Raw genomic sequence first — 25704 nt, forward strand, 5'->3', positions numbered from 1 at the left:
GTGGTGGTGGTCTTCAGTCCTGACACTGGTTTGACGCAGTTCTCCATGCCACTCTATACTGTGCAAGCTGCTTCATCTCCCAGGTACTGCAGCCTACATCCAGAAATCTGCTTAGTGTATTAATCTCTTGGTCTCCCTCTACGATTTTTACCCTCCACATTGCCCTCCGATACTAAATTGGTGATCCCTTCATGCCTCAGAACATGTCCTGCCAAGCGATCCCTTCTTCTAGTCAAGTTGTGCCACAAACTCCTCTTCTCCCCAATTCTATACAAAACTTCCTCATTAGTTATGTGATCTATCCATCTAATCTTCAGCATTCTTCTGTAACACCACATTTCGTAAGCTTCTATTCTCTTCTTGTTCACACTATTTATCGTCCATGTTTCACTTCTATAAATGGCTACACCCCATACAAATACTTTCAGAAACGACTTCCTGACACTTAAACCTATACTCTATGTTAACAAATTTCTCTTCTTCAGAAATACTTTCCTTGCCATTGCCAGTCATGACGACATAATTGTATACTGTAATATAATGTAATGTAATATAATACATACAAAAAGGTTGAGAATGCAGTTCTTATTCAAGCTTACGAGATATTGCGTGCCATTTATAATTAAACAATTAAAATTTTCCACACGTGCGTAGTTGACACGCTTTGATATTCTAAAGACGTAACACCAGAACAAATCTACAAAGTTAAATCCGTTATATGAGACTTTCCTATTTACTGTACGCATCTACTATAAAGTAAGTTCCACACGTGAACGTAAACATCGTAAGTTGCTCATGACACGCGGTATCTGTAAACAAGGAAGCGCCCGTATCGTAGCAGATAGAAGATTAACCAATGCCAAGCGTCAGGGCTTACAAGGAAGAAAGTTCCACCAGACGGCACTGTTAGTCGGTGTTGATTGTAGTAGAAACCATTGAGCTATTAACAAACTGAATAATGTAAATAATTTGAATGAATTACTAATATAAAATCCATGTATAATTAAAATTAGTTTCATACGTACTACACGGTGGCCTACAAATACGTTGGAATTGGTAGAAACATATAAACTGTATATAATTATTTCACGAAATATAAAACATCATTAAAGCAACAGAAAATTACGGAAACGTGGAATTGTAAAAATCTCATGAAATCTAAAGTTATTTGTCCCATAGTAAGAGAAGTCTATAAGCCGCTCGGAAACGTGCCATGGCTCTTACATCAGTATTCTACGAAACAGCGTGCGAAATAGACCTCTAGTAAGGAAAAACTCTGTAATCTTCTGAAAGTTGATCTTACTTAATAAAGACTGTAAATACTGCTTGCCTACACAGCCGTCAGCCACCCATATATATCGACAACACAGAATCATGTTATACTTGGGATGTACAGGACGTATATTTCTTTATACGTGACGTAAATATTAGGTTAAGATTACCAGCCATATAGCAGAGTTTGTAAACGTTACATTAGCGGCAGTTTGGCGTAAAATGCTGATATGATGCAGTCCACTGGGGAAGTTCGGACGCTGAGTTGCAAGTCTTTTTTCAATTGTCGCCACGTCCGGCGATTTGCGTATCGATGCTGACGAAATGATAAGGACAACGCTATAGCCAGTCCCTGAGCGGAGAAAGTCTCCAGCCCAGCCGGTAATCGAACCCCGGCCTGCTGCGTGGCAGTCAGAGGCGCTGAGCACTTTCTCTTAAATGATATTTATTTAGCATTTAACAGTTTCACATAATAACAGAGAACAAACTCATCGGAAAAATAATTATATAAATTACAACACTTCCACGTCTTAGTCATTTGTACTGAAATATGCAGGAAATTGTCTATTGAATTGTTTCTTAGATAAAGCTTTTGTAGAATTCCCATTACCTTCCTTTTCTTTTTTTTCCCTCCCGCGAGGTTTCATCTCTAAACCACTCAGCTAAGGGGGCAGACTGTAAAAAATCTAACGCACTCTTAAAGGTTCCTAACTTCGGTTATGGTCTGCAAAAAGTGCACTGTTTGCAGGTAATAAACAGCTACGAAATCCTTACTTGAAATTTCTGCAAACATTTCCACAAAGGCAAAACAAGGTAACAGTTCAAAACTATCCTAAAATCAAATCACTTAAAATCTACATAGAAAAAAAAAACGTAGTCTATTATGTAATTAAAATTGGAAAAGTCTCTCTCATTCTCCAGCAGCCTCTTGGAAGAGCGTGCTCTTCGCATTGGAGCACTGTAGGTGGTGTCGACGTGGACGCAGGCGATATTGTGATCCTCCACCGCTGACGCAAATCATGGTGTGAAGTAGTGTATCCGTGACAGTAGGTCGTCTGAAATCAGCGCAGTAAGGTGGCTCGACATAGAAACGTGACAGTGGTAGGAATGTGTTACCGTTTTCGACATTCCGATGACCATATCTTTTTGGTGAATCAACGCCAAATGTTCAGGGTGTTTACATGGAATGGCGTGCCACTAAGGGACTCCTATATTGAGTTTTTAAAACTTTTTTAGGTTTTTTTTCTTGGACTGCCTTCCAACTTTCATCTATTCCATTTAAAAACGAGCTGTGTGAAACCTGGTCTCGCAAGGGACCATAAGATGTGTTAATCGAGGATTCTGATAAACCTTAAATACGTAGTGATATGTGCGGTGTCTCTTCTAAATATGTACATACACTAATGGCCATTAAAATTGCTACACCACGAAGATGACGTGCTACAGACACGAGATTTAACCGACCGGAAGAAGATGCTGTGATAGGCAAATGATTAGCTTTTCAGAGCATTCACACAAGGATGGCACCGGTGGCGACACCAGCAACGAGCTGACGTGAGGAAAGTTTCCAACCGAATTCTCATACACTAACAGCAGTTGACCGGCGTTGGTTGGTGAAACGTTGTTGTGATGTTTCGTGTAAGGACAAGAAATGCGTACCATCGCGTTTCCGACTTTGATAGAGGTCGCATTGCAGCCTATCCCGATTGTGGTTTATCGTATCGCGACATTGCTGCTTGCGATAGTCGAGATACAGTGACTGTTAGCAGAATATGGAATCGATGGTTTCAGGAGGGTAATACGGAACGCCGTGCTGGATCCCAACCGCCTCGTATCAGTAGCAGTCGAGATGACAGGCGTCTTATCCGCATGGCTGTAACGGATCGTGCAGCCACGTTTCGATCCCTGAATCAACAGATGGGGACGTTTGCAAGACAACAACCATCTACACGAACAGGTAGACGACGTTTGCAGCAGCATGGACTATCAGCTCGGAGACCACGGCTGCGGTTACGCTTGACGCTGCATCACAGACAGGAGCGCTTGCGATGGTGTACTCAACGACGGACCTGGGTGCACGAATGGCAAAACGTCATTTTATCGGATGAATCCAGGTTCTGTTACAGCATCATGATGGTCGCATCCGTGTATGGCGACATAGCAGTGAACGCACATTGGAAGCGCGTATTCGTCATCGTCATACTGGCTTATCACCCGGCGTGATGGTATGGGGTGCCATTGGTTACACGTCTCTGTCACCTCTTGTTCGCATTGACGGCACTTTGAACAGTGGACGTTACATTTCGATCCGTGGCTCTACCTTTTATTCGATCCCTGCGAAACCCTACATTTCAGCAGGATAATGCACGACCGTATGTTGCAGGTCTTGTACGGGTCTTTCTGGATACAGAAAGTGTTCGACTGCTGCCCTGGCCAGCACATTCTGCAGATATCTCACCAATTGAAAACGTCTGGACAATGTTGGCCGAACAACTGGCTCGTCACAATACGCCAGTCACTACTCTTGATGAACTGTGCTAATGTGTTAAAGCTGCATGGGCAGCTGTATCTGTACACGCCATCCAAGCTCTGTTTGACTCAATGCCCAGGCGTATCTAGGCCGTTATGACGGCGAATGGTGGTTGTTATGGGTACTGATTTCTCAGGATCTATGCACCCAAATTGCGTGAAAATGTAATCACATGTCAGTTCTAGTATAATATATTTGTCCAATGAATACCCGTTTATCATCTGCATTTCTTCTTGGTGTAGCCATTTTTATGGCCAGTATTGTGTAGACGCCTTGACGGCGGTGCACTCACTAAATCTGTTGTTTGCGGCTTCTGCGAATTTGAGTTGACGGGAGGCGTATTTGAATGACCGAGGCAGTTACGGCAACCTTTCTAGAGAAGCGGAGCATACGGTTTCGAAGCCCGGTCGGGCAAAATTTTCACATGTCGCCGTTGCGTTTAGTGCAATATCCGTATGCAGCTGAGATTTGAAAATTTCTCTTTCACTCCTTACGTATGTTATAGAGGGACCTGTCCTGAGTGCCTCGCTAGTGACTTCATGACGTGGCCCCTAGTTCCCGAGAAAACCGATGTCGATGTTGAAGTTTTATACAAACATTCTATACCCCTAAAGTTAATTGTGTTTTGGCGAAACTACAGTAGCGCAGCCGCTAAGCCTCACGATTACCACGTACGCGGTATGGCTACAACTCCTGCCCATAACCTTTTTTTTCACGTACGTCACTAGAATATTAAATAGTATATGTCAAGCAAAATTATTCTAAAACAGTCATTTTCGCCGTAAAAATTTCATTAAAAAATCAGCCATTCGAGCCAACTTTCTTCAGATGCATATTCCGTTTGTTAGAGACTAAATTACAGAATCGTATTATCCGCTATCGCTTGCTGCGCTAGAACAGTATTCCATGTGGTATTTGTCGTAGGGAAAAAAAAACACAGTTATCCAATTTACTGCTGCAAGGAGTACAGTTTCTTCAATAAATATAACACATCAACAGAAGTTAGTAGCCAGGGTAGAGAATACTTTTTGGGTTACGTGTAGATGAGAATCTTAATTGGAAAAATCATATTTTGGATCCCCTAAAGCGACTAGGTTCAGTAACTTTTGCAGTCGGAACAATTGCCAATTTAGTGGATACAGAAATGAGTAAGGTGACATACTTAACATACTTTCACTCTCTGATGTCATAAAGAATAATATTTTGGAATAACTAAGTACTTCGGCCAAATGTATTCACTGTTCAAAAGGAAGTGGTTAGAATGTGTGGGACTCATAGTCACACATCTTATAGGCACTTGTTTACGAGGTTAGGAGTTCTTACAGCAGCCTCACAGTACATTTACTCAGTAATGAAATTTTTTTCTTAACAACATGGACTAGTTTAAAGACAACAGTGACATTCATGATTATGATGCCAGAAGAAAGACAGACTTACGCTATCTACTACTGAACCTATCTTTGGGACAGAAAGGGATAAAACATGCTGCTGTAAAACTTTTCCGTAAATTACCAGATGAAATAAAATGTTTGCCAGACAGCAGTAATAGTTTCAAAAATAAATTGAAATCATATCTCCTTGACAACTACCTCTATACCATAGATGAATTGTTGAATAGTAAAAAATAAAGCTATCGGAATAATATATGCATTTTTTGCCATTTAAGGGAATGGGGTAGGTAATAAAAATCTTACGCTTTTAAAAAAAAAAACCTTGATTCATGTGTGCATTTCTTATGCGTTTGACACGTTCCACATCATAACGGTTGCCATCAGATTGATCACTGAAACGCGTAGCTAACTAGGGCGGGTGCTCGAGTGTCCGCCATTTCAGTTGGCTGGTCATCCACACCGATTGGCCTCTTGTGTCGAATCGCGACCAACACGAACTTGGCGCACAGTCCACAACGCTAGTTTTCGACAGACATGCTGCCTCATACATTTCTCCGACAGATGTCTTCCGATGTTTGTACTTCGGCAGTTAAGAAAGGAATAAGAGCACGTTGGTCCTGTTTGGTCGCATTTGGAAATATCATCATAGGTCACGTTTCCGCATTTTCCGCACGCGCGTCAGAAAGACACGGATGCCACACTAATCCCTTTCCCACATGTCGGTGCTTACACAGGGTGGTCCATTGATCGTGACCGGGGCAAATATCTCATGAAATAAGCGTCAAACGAAAAAACTACAAAGAACGAAACTCGTCTAGCTTGAAGGGGAAACCAGATGGCGCTATGGTTTTCCCGCTAGATGGCGCTGGCATAGGTCAAACGGATATCAACTGCGTTTTTTTTAAATAGGAAAAAAATGGTTCAAATGGCTCTGACCTAACTAACTTAAGGACATCACACACATCCATGCCCGAGGCAGGATTTGAACCTGCAACCGTAACGGTCACGCGGTTCTAGACTGAAGCGCCTAGAACCGCACGGCCACAACGGCCGGCTTTTAAATAGGAACCCCCATTTTTTATTACATATTCGTGTAGGACGTAAAGAAATTTGAATGTTTTAGTTGAACCACTTTTTTCGCTTTGTGATAGATGGCGCTGTAATAGTCACAAACATATGGCTCACAATTTTAGACGAACAGTTAACAGGTAGTTTTTTTAAAATTAAAATACAGAACGTAGGTACGTAAGAACATTTTATTTTGGTTGTCCCCATGTGATACATGTACATTTGTGAACTTATCATTTCTGAGAACGGATGTGTTACAGCGTGATTACCGGTAAATAACACGTTAATGCAATAAATGCTTAAAATGATGTCCGTCAACCTCAATGCATTTGGCAATACGTGTAACGACATTCCTCTCAACAGCGAGTAGTTCGCCTTCCGTAATGTTCGCACATGCATTGACAATGCGCTGACGCACGTTGTCAGGCGTTGTCGGTGGGGTCACGATAGCAAATATCCTTCAACTTTCCCCACAGAAAGAAATCCGGGTGTGTCAGATCCGGTGAACGTGCGGGCTATGGTATGGTGCTTCGACGACCAATCCACTTGTCAAGTAATATGCTATTCAATACCGCTTCAACCGCACGCAAACTATGTGCCGGACATCCATCATGTTGGAAGTACATCGCCATTCTGTCATGCAGTGAAACATCTTGTAGTAACATCGGTAGAACATTACGTAGGAATACAGCATACATTGCACCATTTAGATTGCCATCGATAAAATGTGGACCAATTATCCTTCCTCCCATAATGCCGCACCATACATTAACCCGCCAAGGTCGCTGATGTTCCACTTGTCGCAGCCATTGTGGATTTTCCGTTGCCCAATAGTGCATATTATGCCGGTTTACGTCACTGCTTTTGGTGAATGACGCTTCGTCGCTAAGTAGAACGGGTGCAAAAAATCTGTCATCGTCCCGTAATTTCTCTTGTGCCCAGTGGCAGAACTGTACCCGACGTTCAAAGTTTTCGCCATGCAGTACCTGGTGCATAGAAGTACGGTACGGGTGCAATCGATGTTGGTGTAGCATTCTCAACACCGACGTTTTTGAGATTCCCGATTCTCGCGCAATTTGTCTGCTACTGATATGCGGATCAGCCGCGAAAGCAGCTAAAACACTTTCTTGGGCATCATCATTTATTGCAGGTGGTGGTTGACGCGTCACTTGTGGCTGAACACTTCCTGTTTCCTTAAATAACGTAACTATCCGGCGAACGGTCCGGACACTTGGATGATGTCATCCAGGATACCGAGCAGGATACATAGCACACGCCCGTTGGACATTTTGATCACAATAGTCATACATCAACACGATATCGACATTTTCCGCAATTGGTAAACGGTCCATTTTAACACGGGTAATGTATCACGAAGCAAATACCGTCCGCACTGGCGGAATATTACGTGATACCACGTCCTTACACATTTGTGACTGTTACAGCGCCATCTATCACAAAGCGAAAAAAGTGGTCCAACTAAAACATTCATATTTCTTCACGTGCTACACGAATATGTATTAAAAAATGGGGGTTCCTATTTTTTAAAAAAACGTAGTTGATATCCGTTTGACCTATGGCAGCGCCATCTAGCGGGCCAACCATAGCGCCATCTGGTTTCCCCCTTCAAGCTAGACGAGTTTCGTTCTTCGAAGTTTCTTCGTCTGATGCTTATTTCTGTGAAATATTTGGCCCGCTCGTTATCAATGGATCACCCTGTATTCCCGCATCAGAGTAACGCTACGTAGACGGAAAATTTATAGTTTTCAGTTTTCATGGTATATGGCTCTGCTAGATACTAGTAATCAGTATCCACTACACATTTCCTTTTTTCAGACTGATACTGAAGTAATACGATAGTCTGTTTGGCGGCGGAGGATGCGAGTTGGCGAAAAGAGGACAGGGGGGGCAGCTGGCATTCGCTGCTCCTCTCTGGGTACGCCCTTGGATAGAGATCAGTTTCTGTAACAGCAAATTGAAAATGGCTTATGTAATCGATCGCGATTTCTGTCAGGGACTTTTCCAGTGCTTTTTTTATCCTTACGTTGGTTACAAGCGAGAAATTTCGTGCTGGGAACGAAACCGCAAACTCGAGCGGCGTGTCGTCCGTGGCTGCGCGGGCCAGTCGGGCCGTGACGTCACTGGAGGCAGCGGCAGGCCTCTTTCGGCGTAGGCCTCGGCTGTGGCAGCGCGGGTCCAGTCCGGCGGCGACTTGAGGTCAGGTGTCGCTGGTCGCTGGTCGCTTATTGATCTGGCCGCGTGGCGTCGCGTGTACGACACGGCCGTCCACGCTTTCTCTGGCTACCGCCGGCGCGGTCACAAGGTCACCCACTGCCCGCGCACGCACCTTTAACTAATTCAAAGACCCGCCAGCGACCCTATCGCTCCCATCACTCGCCTGTCGCGGCACGGGTCGTAAACGCCAGCGCCAAACTGCCGCAGCACCGCCGAACACGAGTAAGTGGCTCCCCCCCTATATAATCCCCTGTCGACGGGGTTGACGGATTGGGTGACTGAAATAGGACACTTTCCCTCCGCATTTCCCTTATGGCAGCCTTATTTATCTGTGACTAATACCAGCCGGCACTGCCTGCTTATTTACGCCATATCCAAGTGTTGTGCATTACATACCACCTCTTCCCTATATATTCCCATCAACTAGGTAATAACAAATTATATCGAACCATTATAACAGCCGACCGGTGTGGCCGAGCAGTTCTAGGCGCTTCAGTCTGGAATCGCGCGACGGCTACGGTCGCAGGTTCGAATCCTGCCTCCGGCATGGATGTGTGTGATGTCCTTCGTTAGGTTTAAGTAGTTCTAAGTTCTAGGGGACTGATGACCTCAGATGTTAAGTCCCGTAGTGCTCAGAGCCATTTGAATCATTCTAACAATTGTTAAGCAATCAGTTCGCTGTAACCTCAGAGAAAGCTTTATATATTATGTTCTTTATATTATCGAAGAAAAGCATTAACAACTGTATATAAGTAAGATTGCAACAATGAGAAGTCTTTGCTATTAGATTCAGAAGCATCTGACCCACCTTACATTTCAAGGCGGTGGGTTACTCTGTACTATTAATGAAATAAATAAATAAAATAAATCTTCCCTCCACCACCCCCATTGCTATAGGTGAAATATCATCAAATTGTAAACTGTCACCAACACGCCCACAAACCACAAAATCTGTGGACTGGACACTAACAGAATTACATAAAATGTATTCGCATTTGAGAAAAATGAATTCATCACAAACATCAACACGCTCCTCCTCATACTGAAATACAAAAAGAGAAAATCAAGCAGTCGAAGAAATTTAAAGATCTAGGAGAAATAATTACACCTGACGGTTCAGAAAAGGCAGCTGTAGAAAGTAGGTGTTCTAAACTAGAAGGTGCTTTTTATCTGTGCAAAGACTTATACAAAAGCAAAAGCCTGTCTTTAAACCTAAAACTTCGTCATTATAACACCGTAATTAGACCGTCAGCTTGGCATGCATCAGAATGTTTAAACATGACGAAGAAAGGACCACTACGAAAACTTGAAACAAAAGACTGGAAAATTTTGAGGAAAATCCTTGGCCCTATCAAAGAAAACGGAGAATTCCGCCGAAGACACAACTGTGAATTATACGAACATACAGAAGACATTGTTACCAGCATGAGGAAGCGGAGAATGATGTTTTTTGGTCATTTGGAAAGAATGAACCTGCAAAGACTTACTCGTCGCATACATTCATCAATTTCAAAAACAAAATCGTATTCAAAATAGGCAAGCCAAGTTAAGGAGGATTTACAGGAATCTGAAATTTCATTTGATGACATTCAGGATCGCGAAGTTTTCAGAAAAAACGTCAAAGCAGTGGCCTACCATTATGATATACAATCACGTGTCACGGACAGACTCAAACTTCCATATGTCGTCACCCATGCGCCTACAACCTGACCTCGTACTTCCGTTTTATATATTCCTGTACAGGGGAGACATTTCAGTTGTAAGTCTCTTGCCCAGTGTTGGCGGATAAATACGACATTGAATTGACTGTGTTGTTCAGAAGTACGACGCAATGTTCCTTTGGACATACATGTGTGTTCAAAGGAACAGGCAGTGCGGCGACTACAGCCGTTATGAAATATTGTAGTGCCTGTGTTGCATGCATGCGTCTCCGAAAGAACATTACATCCTAACTTAGAACAACATAGGCATTGCAATATCGTATGCGGCTGGTTGTAGTTAAAGTTGCCCTATTTAACACGTTATAACACGGAAACTAATTACCGTACGAGGACCCAACTTGGTAGCATTAATGTCAAGGACATGGGGGAGAGGAATAATGCAGAATCAGCTCAGCTGAAACATTTCTAACGTGCAGCGAACACACAGTGTGTAGTGGGGCGTTCACTCTGTTCTAGAAATAATTCAAAAGCCAATATCACTTAAATATTGTTTACTGGATAACCGGTTTCAACACACTAAAGGTCACATCATCAGATCTGAATGTAGATTAACATTTACGAGGCGTGTTTTTTTTAAAGTAAGTACCGTTTTGAAATTAAAATGAGACGTGCAAAGATATCTCCATAATTTTATTTTTACGTGGAAGCCTGTACCTTAATCTACTCACTGACGCAATTACAGTTTGATTCTTCCTTGTTTATGTTGTGTACTAAGTGTTTAAGATGCCTCCGATAATCGTGAGTCCCGTCGACTGCGAAGTACGGGCTGTTATAAGATTTCTTAGTGTTAAAGGCCTAAAACCGATCGATATTCATCGTGAGATCTGTGCAGTTGACGGAGAAAACATTATGAGTGATGGAATGGTAAGAAAGCATTTAAAGATGGCCGCACAAATGTGCATGATGAACAACGGAGTGGGCGTCCTTCGGTCGTTAATGAAAGTTTGGTGCAGGAAGTGGACAATAAGGTGAGAGAAAACAGACACTTTACGATTTCCTCCTTGCGGGATGACTTTCCTAATGTTTCTCGCAGTGTTTTGTACGGCATTGTGACCGAGCACTTGAATCACCGAAAATTGTGCTCAAGTTGGGTACCGAAAATGTTGAGGGATGTGTACAAAACCAAACGTTTAGACAGTGCATTGACTTTCCTTGAGCGGTACCAGAACGATGGTGATGATTTCTTAAGCCAAATTGTTACGGTCTATGATACATGGGTGGCCTACGTCACACCAGAATCAAAGCAGCAGTCCATGGAACTTGAGGAAGGGCATCGTTTTACTGCAAGACAATGCCCGTCCGCATGTGGCGAATCAGACCAAAGATCTCATCACATCTTTTCGATGGGAAACTCTATATCAACCTCCGTAAAGCCCCGATCTTGCGCCCAGTGAGTACCATCTGTTCCTGCAGTTGAAGAAACACCTGGGCGGTCAGCGGTCATCAAACAGTGGTGATGCAGTGGTTAACAAGTCAGGCGGCAGACTTCTATGAGGAGGGTATTCTAAAACTGGTACAACGTTATGACAAGTGCGTCAGTATTGACGGACATTATGCAGAAAAGTGGATTAAGGTACAGGCTTTCATGTAAAAACAAAATTATTGAGATATCTTAGCATGTCTATTTTTAAATTTCAAAACGGTACTTACTTAAAAAACACGCCTCGTATAAACCCTTTGTGTCGTTATATCCAAAGGGTTTATAAATGTTAATTTACATTCAGATCCGATTATGGCACCTTTAGTGAGTTGAAAACGGTTATCCAGTAAACAATATTTAAGCGATCTTGGCTTTTGAAATATTTCTACATTCCTAACGTGCTGCCGCGGTACATCATACCATTACATACCGTTACCATTACTGCTACGAAATGGGCTCAATAAGGCGCCCATCAGTGTCCAGAAGAGTCTGAAAGCGCAGGATTGCATTCTGCACAGCAGAACGAAGCATCTATGTAGGTAAGCTGGCTACCTCTCATGATATGTTGCGCTTCAGATTAGCACATGTGTGAATGTTCCTCTGGTAAACCCTGCCCTTGAGGTAGCCCCACAACCAGAAATCACAGGGACTGAGATCAGGTGATAGGGAAGGGCCAAGCATATGGAAACAATCGGCTGACAATTCATTCGTTTCCAAATGTGTTTGGGAGAAGCAGATGAAATTCACGAGCGATGTCCGGTGGGACCCGTCTTGCATGAAAGTCCAATGCGTCTCTCAGCTGTGGGGCGAGTCTAACGTGCTGGGGAAGCATATCGCAGTAAAGCTGGGCAATAACACTACACGTCTTTGTTCCTTGAGCGCCAACCAGTTCAAAAAAGAATGGGCCAATAATGAACGTAGCCGTGAAGCCACACCATACGGTGACACGTTCACCATACAGAGGAACTTCATGCACAGTGACTGGAGATCCCCACACTCGGCAGTTCTGTGTGCTCACCTCACCGCCAGAGATTCTTGAGCTTCGTCTGTCCATAGGATGGTCTAGGACCAGCGCTCGTGTACTTCAATCCTTGCGAGAATGTGGAGACCGGAATCAACATGTCTTTGTGCGTTCTGTGGTGCAAGCTGCTGTACAATACGAATCTTGTACGGATACCATTTGAGAATGGTTTGAAGCACAGTGGACCACGGGACATTTAACAATGCCTGACGATCGGGAATTCCGCGCCGCGTTGTCTGCCATAGCAACAGCGATTTCATCAACCACCTGTGGTGCGACCGGTCGCCGGTCTCGTCTCGGAGCGAAGCCCAGTTCTCCAGTTGATTCGAATTCTCCATCATGCTCCGCAAAACAGGTGGAGAAAGAAGACCCTTCCGTGATCCTTTCGTCCGGCGATATCCTCGATGTGCAGCTGCAGCATTACTGTTATTTTGATAATAGAGCTTTGCCAATAATGCCCTGCTTATTTTCTCCTAGCTCATGTTGACACGTCAAGTGCTCTGCCACTGGTCAGGTGTGCGAGACTAACTCGCGATGAGTGATCACTGCACCTGGTGGCCATAGTTGGAAGTGGACGGTGGCGCTGTGATGCATGGAAATCATGCATCCATTACTCCGTATTATAACTCCTTAAATAGGGAAAGTTTAATTATAACCATCCGGTATATCACTAACAGAGTTAGTTTTCCATTGTACATGATTACAGGAGGTTTCTGAATTCCTGTTAGAGGCTTCTAAGGACTGCAGAGCCGCTGAATTGATAGTCTGGGAATGTACCTATCCTGTGAATGTAAATTAAGTTTGAATATAGGTTCACTTTCAAATCTCCCGTTACACGGCAACCGCACAGCGGAGACAATGAACTTAGACATGTATGCTCTACAAGAGTCCATAGCGGAGGCTATGTACTCGTCGTGGGGTACTTTCCTAAGTGGCGAAGAATGTCTTCTTCAAAGCCGCGCATGTATCGCGTCCTTGGGGCATCACAATCGGCCCTCCTTGCTTACGTACCAATTTATCGCATTCTTTGTTGTAGTTGGATGAAAACAATATGTGATGTCATAAGTACAATAATCGCTTAGGAGTGGAAAGGCATCAGGACCGACTCAGATAGGTGTAAGATTCTGCGGAGATTATGAGAAAGAACATGTTCACCTGCTAGAAGAAGTTTATCGTAGTCTAATGTTACTCCAACTGCAGTTTCGGCAAAAAATACTTCTCAATACGAGAGACTCACCGTAGTATGAGAGTGAGGTACTTTTTTGCTGTGGAATGCTTAGCTTTGAACCGTCAAATCTCCTCCTCCAATAAAGTCAATTAAAGGCTGTATATTCCAGATTTGTCTGGATTTCGGACTTGATGAAAACTTGGATGTTAAAATAATATTTTCCAACACAAAGATGAATCGTTTTAACATTAGATATATTTTCCGTAAGTATTCACAAAGATGTTGGCTCAAATGTCTCTGAGAACTATGGGACTTAACTTCTGAGGTCCTCAGTCCCCTAGAACTTAGAACTACTTAAACCTAACTAACCCAAGGACATCACACACATCCGTGTCCGAGGCAGGGTTCGAACCTGCGACCGTAGTGGTCGCGCGTTTCCAGACTGTAGCGCCTAGAACCACTCGGCACTCCGGCCGGCTACAAAGATGTTTACACAGCAACTGTTACATACTGCCTCATCACGTTGCCTAAACTGCGACTGACTTCAAGTGCTTTATACCGCTCAATATATACCCTACTCTTAACAATGTATGTTCTGTGGCCTATTGTCAAAATCAGTTACATTTACTGATTTAGAATAGAAAGTTAATGATTTACAACAAAATGTTAGCACGGTTTTACAGACAGTAAATGATGATTCGTTCTGAATACAGTTCTAAGTATTGTCCTTTTGACTTTTGTGTGAAGATTTTGTTATGAAGTTACAATAACAATACCTACCGTAAAATCATTTATTACATCTTGATTTTACGTTGGATTTTATTCCTAACATTAACTGAGGCACAGTACAAAATGCCAAAACGGAATTTCTGGTTAAAGTTCTGTGTGGTAATTTCGTAGTGCCAAAATGATTGAAAATCAATTGTGTTTACATCAAAATGTTCAAGAACCGTCAATGAAAAAGTTAATTACAACTGATCTAATTGGTTTTTCGTTATTGACATGATATATAAATTGCACAAGTCACGTTAAATACACCAGATTATAGATAAACGTTCCAAAAGTCTGCTTATTAGGTAATTCATTATTGGTTTAATTACGTTATAGATATTTCTCCAGACATTTCTGTGGGAATGTAATAATACAATCGCGAGAATGAAATTATAAACTTAACTGAAACTAACGACAGTATATTAATTCGCATCATCAGCTTTTCTGACTAATTATAACTTTCTGTTAGTTACTGAATCAATATTAATGGTGCTGATGCGGTATGTAAGTGAACAATACAGTTTAATTTGCTGATAAAAATTAAGAAAAACCTTACTTTCTAACATTTGTTCATTACATACAGTGGATCGGATAGTTTATAATCTGCTAAACTTTTAGTGGTATCGAGGCATTCGTTAACTACCCTATAACTACTCCTGTTACAGTAGGTATTGAAGAAATGAAGGATACCTTCCAACTGGAAAAAAGCGCAGGCCACTCATGTTTTCAGGAAGATGAACATAATTATTGGCCTATATCGCTGCCGTCAGTCTGTTGTAGAATTACGGAATATGTTTTAGGCTTGCATATTATGACGTTTCAGGAGAAGGAAAATCCTCTCTATAAAAATCAGTATGGATTCCGCAAACAGAGATCTTGCGAAATTCTGCTCTTTCTGTTTGTCCCATGATCTACAGTGCTCTTGACTACGGCGCTCAGAATGACGTGTTCCTTGACTTCAGGAAGGCATTTGACACCTTCCCGCGCTGCCACATAGTGTAAAAAATACAAGCTTACCGAATACCGGATCAGATTTCTGACTGGATTCGATATGTCACTGCAAGTAGTATTCAGCACGTCGCTCTTAACGGAACAAAATCGGCAGGTGTAAAGGTAATTTCCGGAGTACCCCAAGGAAGTGTTATAGGACCGTTATTGTTTACAATGAATATAAATGATACAGCAGAGTGAACAGGCAACTCTTGAAGATTGTTCGCAGATGGTGCGGTTGTCTACAGGAAAGGAGCAACGCCAGAAGGTGGTATCCATTTGTAGAATGGCCTGCAGAGTCATGAATGTTGCAAAGACTGGTAGTTGACCTGAAAGTGAATAAATGTAACACATTGCGCAAACATAGGAGAATAAATCCACTACTGTACAACTTCACCATTGATGGAAAATTTCTGGAGGTAGTATCTCCCGTTAAATGTCTAGATGCAACCATCCAGAGCTACTATAAGTGGAATGTCCCCATAAAACAAACAGGAAAGGCAGATGCTAGATTGAGATTCATAGAAAGAATCTTACGGAAACAGACTCATCTACTAAAGGAGTGGCTTACGAAACACTTCTTCGACCGATTCTTCAGCATTTATAATCACACATTTAGGACTAATACAAGAGAACAGTGCATTTTACCACAGGGACATTTAGTGAGCGCGAGAGCGTTACAGAGATGTTAACAAACTGCAGTGGCAGACGCTACACGAGAGGCATTGTGCATCACGGAGTGATTTGTTGTTGAAATTACGGGAGATTACGTTGTTGGAAGAGTCGGTCAACATATTACTTCCTCCCACATATGTCCTGCGAAATGATCACGACGAAAAAAAAAATCGAGAAACTAGAGCTAATGTAGGGAAATACTGACACTTATTCTTTCCACGCGCCATTCGTGAATGGGGCAGAGAAGGGGGGTTCATGTAAGGTACCTCTTATTTGCAGATAAGAGCGCGTTTTACTTTATTTCCGATTTTGCTATTTCACATATGTAAAGTGAATGTATCAGCACTGCAGTACCTACAGAGTAAGGAGCAAGCGGTAGGTTCCCATGCCAGCTAGCTGAGTTGGTTGACCATCTGGCGCTTTCAGAGCCAGTTGGATGAGGTGCCAATGCAGAAATCGCACCTGACGTCGGCAAAGAGATACCTAGGGAAACTACACTTATTCTGGCGTGAATGAAGTAAATGTTATTATTAAATATTTGCTAACAAAAGTTGTTTTTGCCACTTAGACATTACGAGGCAGACATAAGGAGTCGTCCATGGGTCATAAATACTATTTTTCCAATAATTCTATAATGCCAGGAAGCGATGACATTAATAATAATTGACTAACTTTGGCATAACCGAAGATGTACGATCTTCTACGAATTATACCGATATTACACTCAAGTTCCAGACTGTGCGTCATAGTCGGCAGTCGTCAATAGGATGGTTTTCGATATAGTCATGCGGTAGACCAGGCTCTCGTGCAGTTAATAGTTTGCTTATAATCAGTGTGACCAAGTTCATTTCACGGTGTTTCTTAAATAAACGCACCATAATGGCATCCCGTGTAAAAATTATTTGCACAAAAAAGCTTCTTCCCGCTTCATTACGTAGAACATAGACAGTACTATTGCACCTTCAGAATCCGACGGCGCTGCTGTTGCTCTTCAAGGAGACCTAAAACTACCAGAGCATCTCCACATAACATTGTTGTTGTTGTGGTCTTCGGTCCTGAGACTGGTTTGATGCAGCTCTCCATGCTACTCTATCCTGTGCAAGCTTCTTCATCTCCCAATACCTACTGCAACCTACATCCTTCTGAATCTGCTTAGTGAATTCATCTCTTGGTCTCCCTCTACGATTTTTACCCTCCACGATGCTCTCCAATATTAAATTGGTGATCCCTTGATGCCTCAGAACATGTCCTACCAACCGATCCCTTCTTCTTGTCAAGCTGTGCCACAAACTCCTCTTCTCCCCAATCCTGTTCAATACTTCCTCATTAGTTATGTGATCTACCCATCTAATCTTCAGCATTCTTCTGTAGCACCACATTTCGAAATCTATTCTCTTCCTGTCCAAACTATTTATTGTCCATGTTTCACTTCCATACAAATACTTTCAGAAACGACTTCCTGGCACTTAAATCTATACTCGATGTTAACAAATTTCTCTTCTTCAGAAACGCTTTCCTTGCCATTGCCAGTCTACATTTTATATCCTCTCTACTTCGACCATCATCAGTTATTTTGCTCCCCAAATAGCAAAACTCCTTTACTACTTTAAGTGTCTCATTTCCTAATCTAATTCCCTCAGCATCACCCGACTTAATAAGACTACATTCCATTATCCTCGTTTTGCTTTTGTTAATGTTCATCTTATATACTCCTCTCAAGACACTGTCCATTCCATTCAACTGCTCTTCCAAGTCCCTTGCTGTCTCTGACAGAATGACAATGTCATCGGCAAACCTCAAAGTTTTTATTTCTTCTCCATGGATTTTAATACCTACTCCCAATTTTTCTTTTGTTTCCTTTACTGCTTGCTCAATATCCAGATTGAATAAAATCGGGGAGAGGCTACAACTCTGTCTTACTCCCTTCCCAACCACTGCTTCACTTTCATGTCCCTCGACTCTTATAACTGCCATCTGGCTTCTGTACAAGTTGTAAATAGCCTTTCGCTCCCTGTATTTTATCCCTGCCACCTTTAGAATTTGAAAGAGAGTATTCCAGTCAACATTGTTAAAAGCTTTCTCTAAGTCTACAAATGCTAGAAACGTAGGTTTGCCTTTCCTTAATCTAGCTTGTAAGATAAGTCGTAAGGTCAGTATTGCCTCACGTCTGCCAGTATTTCTACGGAATCCAAACTGATCTTCCCCGAGGTCGGCTTCTTCTAGTTTTTCCATTCGTCTGTAAAGAATTCGTGTTAATATTTTGCAACTATGGCTTATTAAACTGATTGTTCGGTAATTTTCAAATCTGTCTACACCTGCTTTCTTTGGGATTGGAATTATTATATACTTCTTGAAGTCTGAGGGTATTTCGCCTGTCTCATACATCTTGCTCACCAGACGGTAGAGTTTTGTCAGGACTGGCTCTCCCAAGGCTGTCAGTAGTTCTAATGGAATTTTGTCTACACCCGGAGCTTTGTTGCGACTCAGGTCTTTCAGTGCTCTGTCAAACTCTTCACGCAGTATCATATCTCCCATTTCATCTTCATCTACATCGTCTTCCATTTCCATAATATCGTCCTCAAGTACATTGCCCTTGTATAGACCCTCTATATACTCCTTCCACCTTTCTGCTTTCCCTTCTTTGCTTAGAACTGGGTTTCCATCTGAGCTCTTGATATCCATACAAGTGATTCTCTTTTCTCCAAAGGTCTCTTTAATTTTCCTGTAGGCTGTATCTATCTTACCCCTAGTGAGATAAGCCTCTACATCCTTACATTTGTCCTCTAGCCATCCCTGCTTAGCCATTTTGCACTTCCTGTCGATCTCATTTTTGAGACGTTTGTATTCCTTTTTGCCTGCTTCATTTACTGCATTTTTATATTTTCTCCTTTCATCAATTAAATTCAATATTTCTTCTGTTACCCAAGGATTTCTACTAGCCCTCGTCTTTTTACCTACTTGATCCTCTGCTGCCTTCACTACTTCATCCCTCAAAGCTACCCATTCTTCTTCTGCTGTATTTATTTCCCCCATTTCTGTCAATTGTTCCCTTATGTTCTCCCTGAAACTCTATATAACCTCTGGTTCTTTCAGTTTATCTAGGTACCATCTCCTTAAATTCCCACCTTTTTGCAGCTTCTTCAGTTTTAATCTACAGGTCATAACCAATAGATTGTGGTCAGATTCCACATCTGCCCCTGGAAATGTCTTACAATTTAAAACCTTGTTCCTAAATCCCTGTCTTACCATTATATAATCTATCTGATACCTTTTAGTATCTCCAGGGTTCTTCCATGTATTCCACATAACAGATAGGAAGAATTCCTACAGGGCGGCTCATTAAGTCAGTTCAAAAGCGGACTGGCTTAATTATTGCAAAACTCGGGTGGGAAAGCGTGGCCAGTTACTCTATATGCCCCTTATTGCACCATTTATGGACTCACCGGCTAAACCGAGCCATTTTTGGAGATTTAGTACGAATAGGTGGTGGGGTTCTTGTAATTAGTAAGTGGTATCAGAAATACCAACCGCTAGGCGGTTTGTAAGTATTGGTGAAGGTGTAAATGAGACTGACGACAAAGCCCTCTTGTAAGTTTGCGAGCTTTATTGGCCGTGCCGGTTTCCTCTCCCCGTGGCTGTTCAGTAAGCGAGAGCAGGTTTCCATATCCAGGGGGAAGAGCGCTTTTTCCAACATGGTGATAATGGGCTGGTTGTTCTCTAATCCTCCTACGGCCGTTGTTTTTAATAGTCAATGAAGAGAAATTTCTCAAAGTCATGCTAGGATGCAGCATCTTACAATAAGTACTATGAGTGTGAGCCAGTTGCAGTGCCTGAATTCTGTTGCCGAGGCTGATTCACGGACACAGTTAATCTGTACAGTCGTACGACTGGAAAACTGCCTTGGTGGCCGAAACTGGTCTAGTGAATAAAAAATAAGTTTGCAGGTGGAACTGTCATTTGATTCCAAACTCTTTTTTTCAAATTAATTGGTAGTTAACACACTGATAACATAAAAAAAAGAAAATGTGTAAAGAAAGTGAACTGAGTGAAGTATTGAAATCAAGACACATGTGTATTTTAGTAACTTGCAGCCTGATGTAAATCGCTTGCGTGTTAATTCCGCTGTTCCCTAATCAAATCTGTTCTTTTGGACTTAAAGGTAAACAAACCACAAGTGAACTGCAGAATCTTAATTAGCATAGATCTGTGTACCATAATGCACAATTCATAGATCTGTGACGTCGCCTTCTTGTGTGTCTCGGCACTTACCTTGGGAGTAGCTATCCTTACCACGAGTGACAGAAAAATATATTGTCGTGAATCGTGTTTACACGTTATCAGACACACTCTAGTTTACCGAGCCATAAATCAGTGAAAGAGGTTGTAGAAACAGCTTGTCGGACATAACCGCTGCCAGTTTGCTTTGCTACCGTCAGATATCGTTAGTTCCTCCATTGTTGAACATATCGTTGTATAGGGGAGAAATGGCAACAAAGAACTGCTTTTATAGTTGCTGGTCATGGGTTCCGGAGTGCCTCACTTCTGCCTTTCTGTTGGCCCTTTGTACTACACGAAGAACCACACTTACTTTTCAATTGGACGGAGACATTCGTTACAGTTTGGGATAAAACTCTGCAATCTTTTTCGAATCGCACCACCTGCTTGAGAACAAAACGGTCCTAGGCGCTTCAGTCTGGAACCACGCGACCGCTACGGTAGCTGGTTCGAATCCTGCCTCGGGCATGGATGTGTGTGATGTCCTTGGGTTAGTTAAGTTTAAGTAGTTCTAAGTTCTAGGGGACTGATGACCTCAGATGTTAAGTCCAATTTTACTTTGACAAACATGTGTGGAAGGCGCAATATACTCTCCTCTAAAATGTTAGCATGGCACGAGTAATGACCGTACAATGGAGTTCATCGCATTTGTTTATTAGTTTCAGAAATATATTATGTGTCAAATCGAATGATTCTTTTTGATACACCCTGTATATTGCACTTAGTTTATATGACACTTGATACAAACATGTTTCCACAAGTTAAAAAATCTTGAAAATCACACAAATTTTTTGCTGAAGAAAAAATTGGTCTAATTCGCCGGCGAAAACATAGATTAGGTGGGTGATACACTGTTAGGTTTTCTTTGAAAATTTTGTAAAAATTTCTATTGCTGTTCTTGGTAAATTCTTGTTCAATTTCTTTAAACCGGCTTATATCATATCAACGTGTTTCTCTTCGTATTACCGTGAATGAACTCTTCTGTATTCTCAAAAATTCCTGCTATTTTTCTGTAGTTTAGTTGCCACTGAAAATTTTCCAAGTTTGTATTGAAATCCATTGCTTGATCACATGCGCTGTTCCACCATCTGTGTTTTTTCTTTCTTGGGGGTTTGCCAAATTTCATACTATTTTTCAGTACTATTACAAGTTCCTTCCAGTTCGCTGCGTTTGCCCAGTTTCCTGGAGGATTTCCCTCTTGTTAAGTTTGAGGTATTCTGCATCAGTTACTTGAGTAGGCAACGAAAGTAACGAGCAACATAAACGGTAACGGGATATGTGTCGCGACTGTATTAAACAGGTACAGTACAAAGTGTATGAGGCGTACAGGTGGGTGATGACGCGGTGGTTTGTGTGTGCAGTGACAGCGACGGGGAGGACCTAAGCGGAGGAGCGGCGCGGCCGGCGGAGGCGGCGTCTGGCGTGCAGGCGGCCGCCCCCCAGCAGCTGCCGGAGGGCGATGGCCGCGTCTGCAGCACCTGGGACAGCGCCGCCAACGCAGGTACTGCCCCGACGTACTCCACGTTTTAACTATCACTTCGAAAAAATAAACTTGCCACATTATTGTTTGTGTTTGCTGTTCAGGTGCACGTTGAAATCTGCCACCACAATGCCGTAACACGTCACTACAGGACTCAAAATGAAATGCTAGAGGGCTCAAATTAAAATGAAATTATAATTATATATTAATACCTTCAGCTGTTGACGGGCGTTGATACGAGGGCTGCTATATATATTTCTGGCCTAATAATGAAAATACGAATATTTATCAACGAAAATGGTTTATTGTTTTTCAAAATGTTCTCCATCAAGATTTATACACTTTTGCATGCGCTCAAACCAATTTTCGAAGCACTTTTTCCACTCCGATTGAGACACCTCCAAAACATGGTTTTTGAATGCTGCAACAGCATCTTCTGGCGACGAAAATCGTTGACCACGCATTTTTTTCTTGATGTGTGGGAATAAAAAGAAGTCATTGGGTGCCAAGTCAGGGCTGTACGGCGGATGACCCATCACTTCGACGTTTTGGCCGGTCAAAAAGGCGCTGGTTTGAGCCGATGTGTGACAGCTCGCATTGTCATGGTGCACAATGATTCGTCTTCTCTTGTTCATTTTTCGAATTTCTCCGAAGACTTCAGGCAAACAAATGGTGGTGTACCACTCAGAATTGACCGTCCTACGTTGCTCAAGTGGAACAGTCGCCACATGACCAGTTTTGCCGAAGAAACAGGCGACCATTTGCTTCGAAGTGCTTCTTCCACGAACAACTTTCGTTGGATTTGGCTCGTCTTGGAAGACCCACACGGTCGATTGCTGTTTTGTTTCGGGCTCATACGCATAGATCCATGATTCGTCACCTGTGACGATCTTATAAACGTCTTTTGAAGCACCGCTATCGTATTTTTTCAGCATTTCTTTACACCAATCCACACGAGCTTTCTTTTGAGCGATTGTCAAATTGTGCGGGATCCAACGAGAACAAACCTTTTTTACGGCCAGGTGTTCATGCAATATCGAATGTATGCTGGTGGGAGAAATGCCTAGGCATGCCTCTATCTCACGGTATGTCACATGACGGTCTTGCATTATCAGTTCACGTACGGCATCGATGTTTTCTGGCACAACGGCTGTTTTTGGACGACCTTCACGGAATTCGTCTTTGAGCGAGCGTCGGCCACAATTGAATTGTACCAGTTTTTCACAGTGCTATAGGATGGTGCTTCGTCGCCATACAAAGATTTAAGTTCATCGATGCACTCTTGTCGTGATAATCCACGTCGAAAGTTGTGAAAAATGATCGCACGAAAATGTTCACGAGTTAATTCCATTTTTGTGCCAAATTGATTTCTTCAAGTCCCTGTAAAAGAAAAAAAAAAATTGTCGTAAGTCAAAAAGTTCTGAGTACATTATATGCTAAAAAATGTCAAACTTTCCAATGGAAATGTCAGATTGCACCTGGCAACACTTAGTGTTGCCTAGGCCAGAAATATATATAGCAGCCCTCGTATGTATCAACGGGGACAGGTGAAAATGTGTGCCCCGACCGGGACTCGAACCCGGGATCTCCTGCTTACATGGCAGACGCTCCATCCACCTTTTTTCTTTCTTTCTTTTTTTCCTATTTGTTCGTTGTTCATCGTTGTGTTTGGTCGTTGCGGACGTCACGTGACATCCCTTCAAGTTCGTATGTTGATCGTTTCACTCAGTTTTTTTTTATTGCAGAGGCCAACCAGCTCTCTCACCGAACACGCTGAGCTACCGTGCCGGCATCCATCTGAGCCACCGAGGGCTCATAGGACAGTGCGACTGCAGGGACTATCGCGCCCACGCCTCCCGTGAGATCCACATTCTCACCGTATATGTCCACACACTACATTCGTAGTGTCCCTACCCAACACACTCATTACTCGTGGAAGAGTAATGTCCGAAAGAACAGACACTATATTCCATATAAGTGTATAGTTCTGGCAATACCGGCCATGACCTTCCTCTTCTGTGCGGATGCGCACATATTACCCGAACTCTCACGGGACTTGGTAAGAATGTCGTCCACGAGTAATAAGTGTGTTGGGTAGGGACATTACGAATGTAGTGTGTGGACATATACGGTGAGAATGTGTGTCTCGCGGGAGGCGTGCGCGAGATAGCCCCTGCAGTCGCACTATTATCTGTGCCCTCGGTGGCTCAGATCGATAGAGCGTCTGCTATGTAAGCAGGAGATCCCGGGTTCGAGTCCCGGTCGGGGCACACATTTTCACCTGTCTCCATTGACATATATCAACGCCCGTCAGTAGCTGGAAGTATTAATGTATAATTCTAATTTCACGCAATGAAGCTGCGGACAGCATATATCCAACTGCCTCGCCGTGTGGGGCCACAGTGATAGTCAATGTGCTCATATGTATCTCGGAGATCACTTTTTAACCACGAGTTTTCAGTGTTGCTAGCCGGGGCTTTTACCTTATCTTGTTTTCTTATTTTGTTCTTTTCATTGAAGGTAAACGCGCTTCTAATATGATTGTTTTTCAATTGGTCAATTGTAACTATATTTTGTTTTGAGGTGATTGAGTACCCCCAATAACAGCGCTTAAATGTTTTACCAACGTGTGTATTTCATACTGGCTTGCCATGAGCATAGATTGTTAGGATAGGTATATGTATTTTATCATTATGACTGTAAGTTTCCTATCTTGTAGATGTACACCTGAAGATATGAGTTGAAACCACGAAACCGTTCGTGTTACTTTGAAATTTCATATACAGCTGAAAGCGGAGTATTTCAGAAGCATGGCTATAAACGAGGAACAACAAACCATTACAGCTTTCAGAAACACTCTCGTGCCTACATGCAATCCAGAAAACATTACGAACATAGCTATAAACATAGTATAAAAAGTTGTGAAACCTCGTACTAGACATCAGTACTTGCTAAAGATACGCTCACTGCAAAAAATAGTAATCACTCCGTAAAAGAGCACAATCTTCGTTCGGCAGCTTCGTGGATGGTGTAGAACTGGTACCAGGCGGTTCGCCAGCCTTAGCGGCCGAGCGGTTCTAGGCGCTTCAGTCTGGAACAGCGCGACCGCTACGTTCGCAGGTTCGAGTCCTGCCTCGGGCATAGGTGTGTGTGATGTACTTAGGTTGGTTAGGTTTAAGTGGTTCTAAGTTCTAGGCGACTGATGACCTCAGAAGTTAAGTCGCATAGTGCTCAGAGCCATTTGAACCAGGCGGTCCTGTAGTCCTTCACTGCTGACGTAAGTCGTGACGAAGTACCGTGCGCGTGCATCTGTAGGGTGTGCGGAATCAGCGCAGGGATATGGGTCGACCTGGCAGAACGGGAGAAAGGAGCTCTCGTGTTTGGTCGTGCCCGCAACCACACAATCATTCAGGCTGCGTGATTTGTTGGTGTATCAACACCGACTGCCCAATGTATCTACAAGGAATAATGTGCCACTGGCAGCTACGCAACACGGCGTGAGAATTGCGCTCGTATAAAAGGTCCTAGCCAGCAGGGACTGGAGACAAGCGTGGCCAGTAGCTGACCAGAGGTGTGTAGTGTGACCCAACGAGTCGCGGTATTGCATATTTTCAAATGATACAAAAAAGAGAGTGCATCTACGGCCCAAGGGGGCTGGAGGGTATCTACAGGTCGGAGCGAGTTTTT

General features: G+C 42.7%; 1 protein-coding gene and 1 non-coding gene across 2 annotated transcripts in view; both read left to right on the forward strand.

The window, feature by feature from the left end:
- The window catches only part of LOC126281220 (calpain-D-like), a 441331-nt gene that overhangs the window by 305165 nt on the left and 110462 nt on the right, over positions 1-25704 (forward strand). The window contains exon 2 of the mRNA XM_049979967.1: positions 21899-22038. Coding sequence (XP_049835924.1) covers positions 21899-22038 — 140 coding nt within the window. The remainder of the gene's footprint in view (positions 1-21898; positions 22039-25704) is intronic.
- Positions 24213-24287, forward strand: Trnat-ugu (transfer RNA threonine (anticodon UGU)). The gene has a single exon. It is a non-coding gene; the product is annotated as a tRNA-Thr (tRNA).

This window comes from Schistocerca gregaria, chromosome 7, assembly GCF_023897955.1.
Source record: "Schistocerca gregaria isolate iqSchGreg1 chromosome 7, iqSchGreg1.2, whole genome shotgun sequence".
Classification (NCBI taxonomy): Eukaryota; Metazoa; Arthropoda; class Insecta; order Orthoptera; family Acrididae; genus Schistocerca; species Schistocerca gregaria.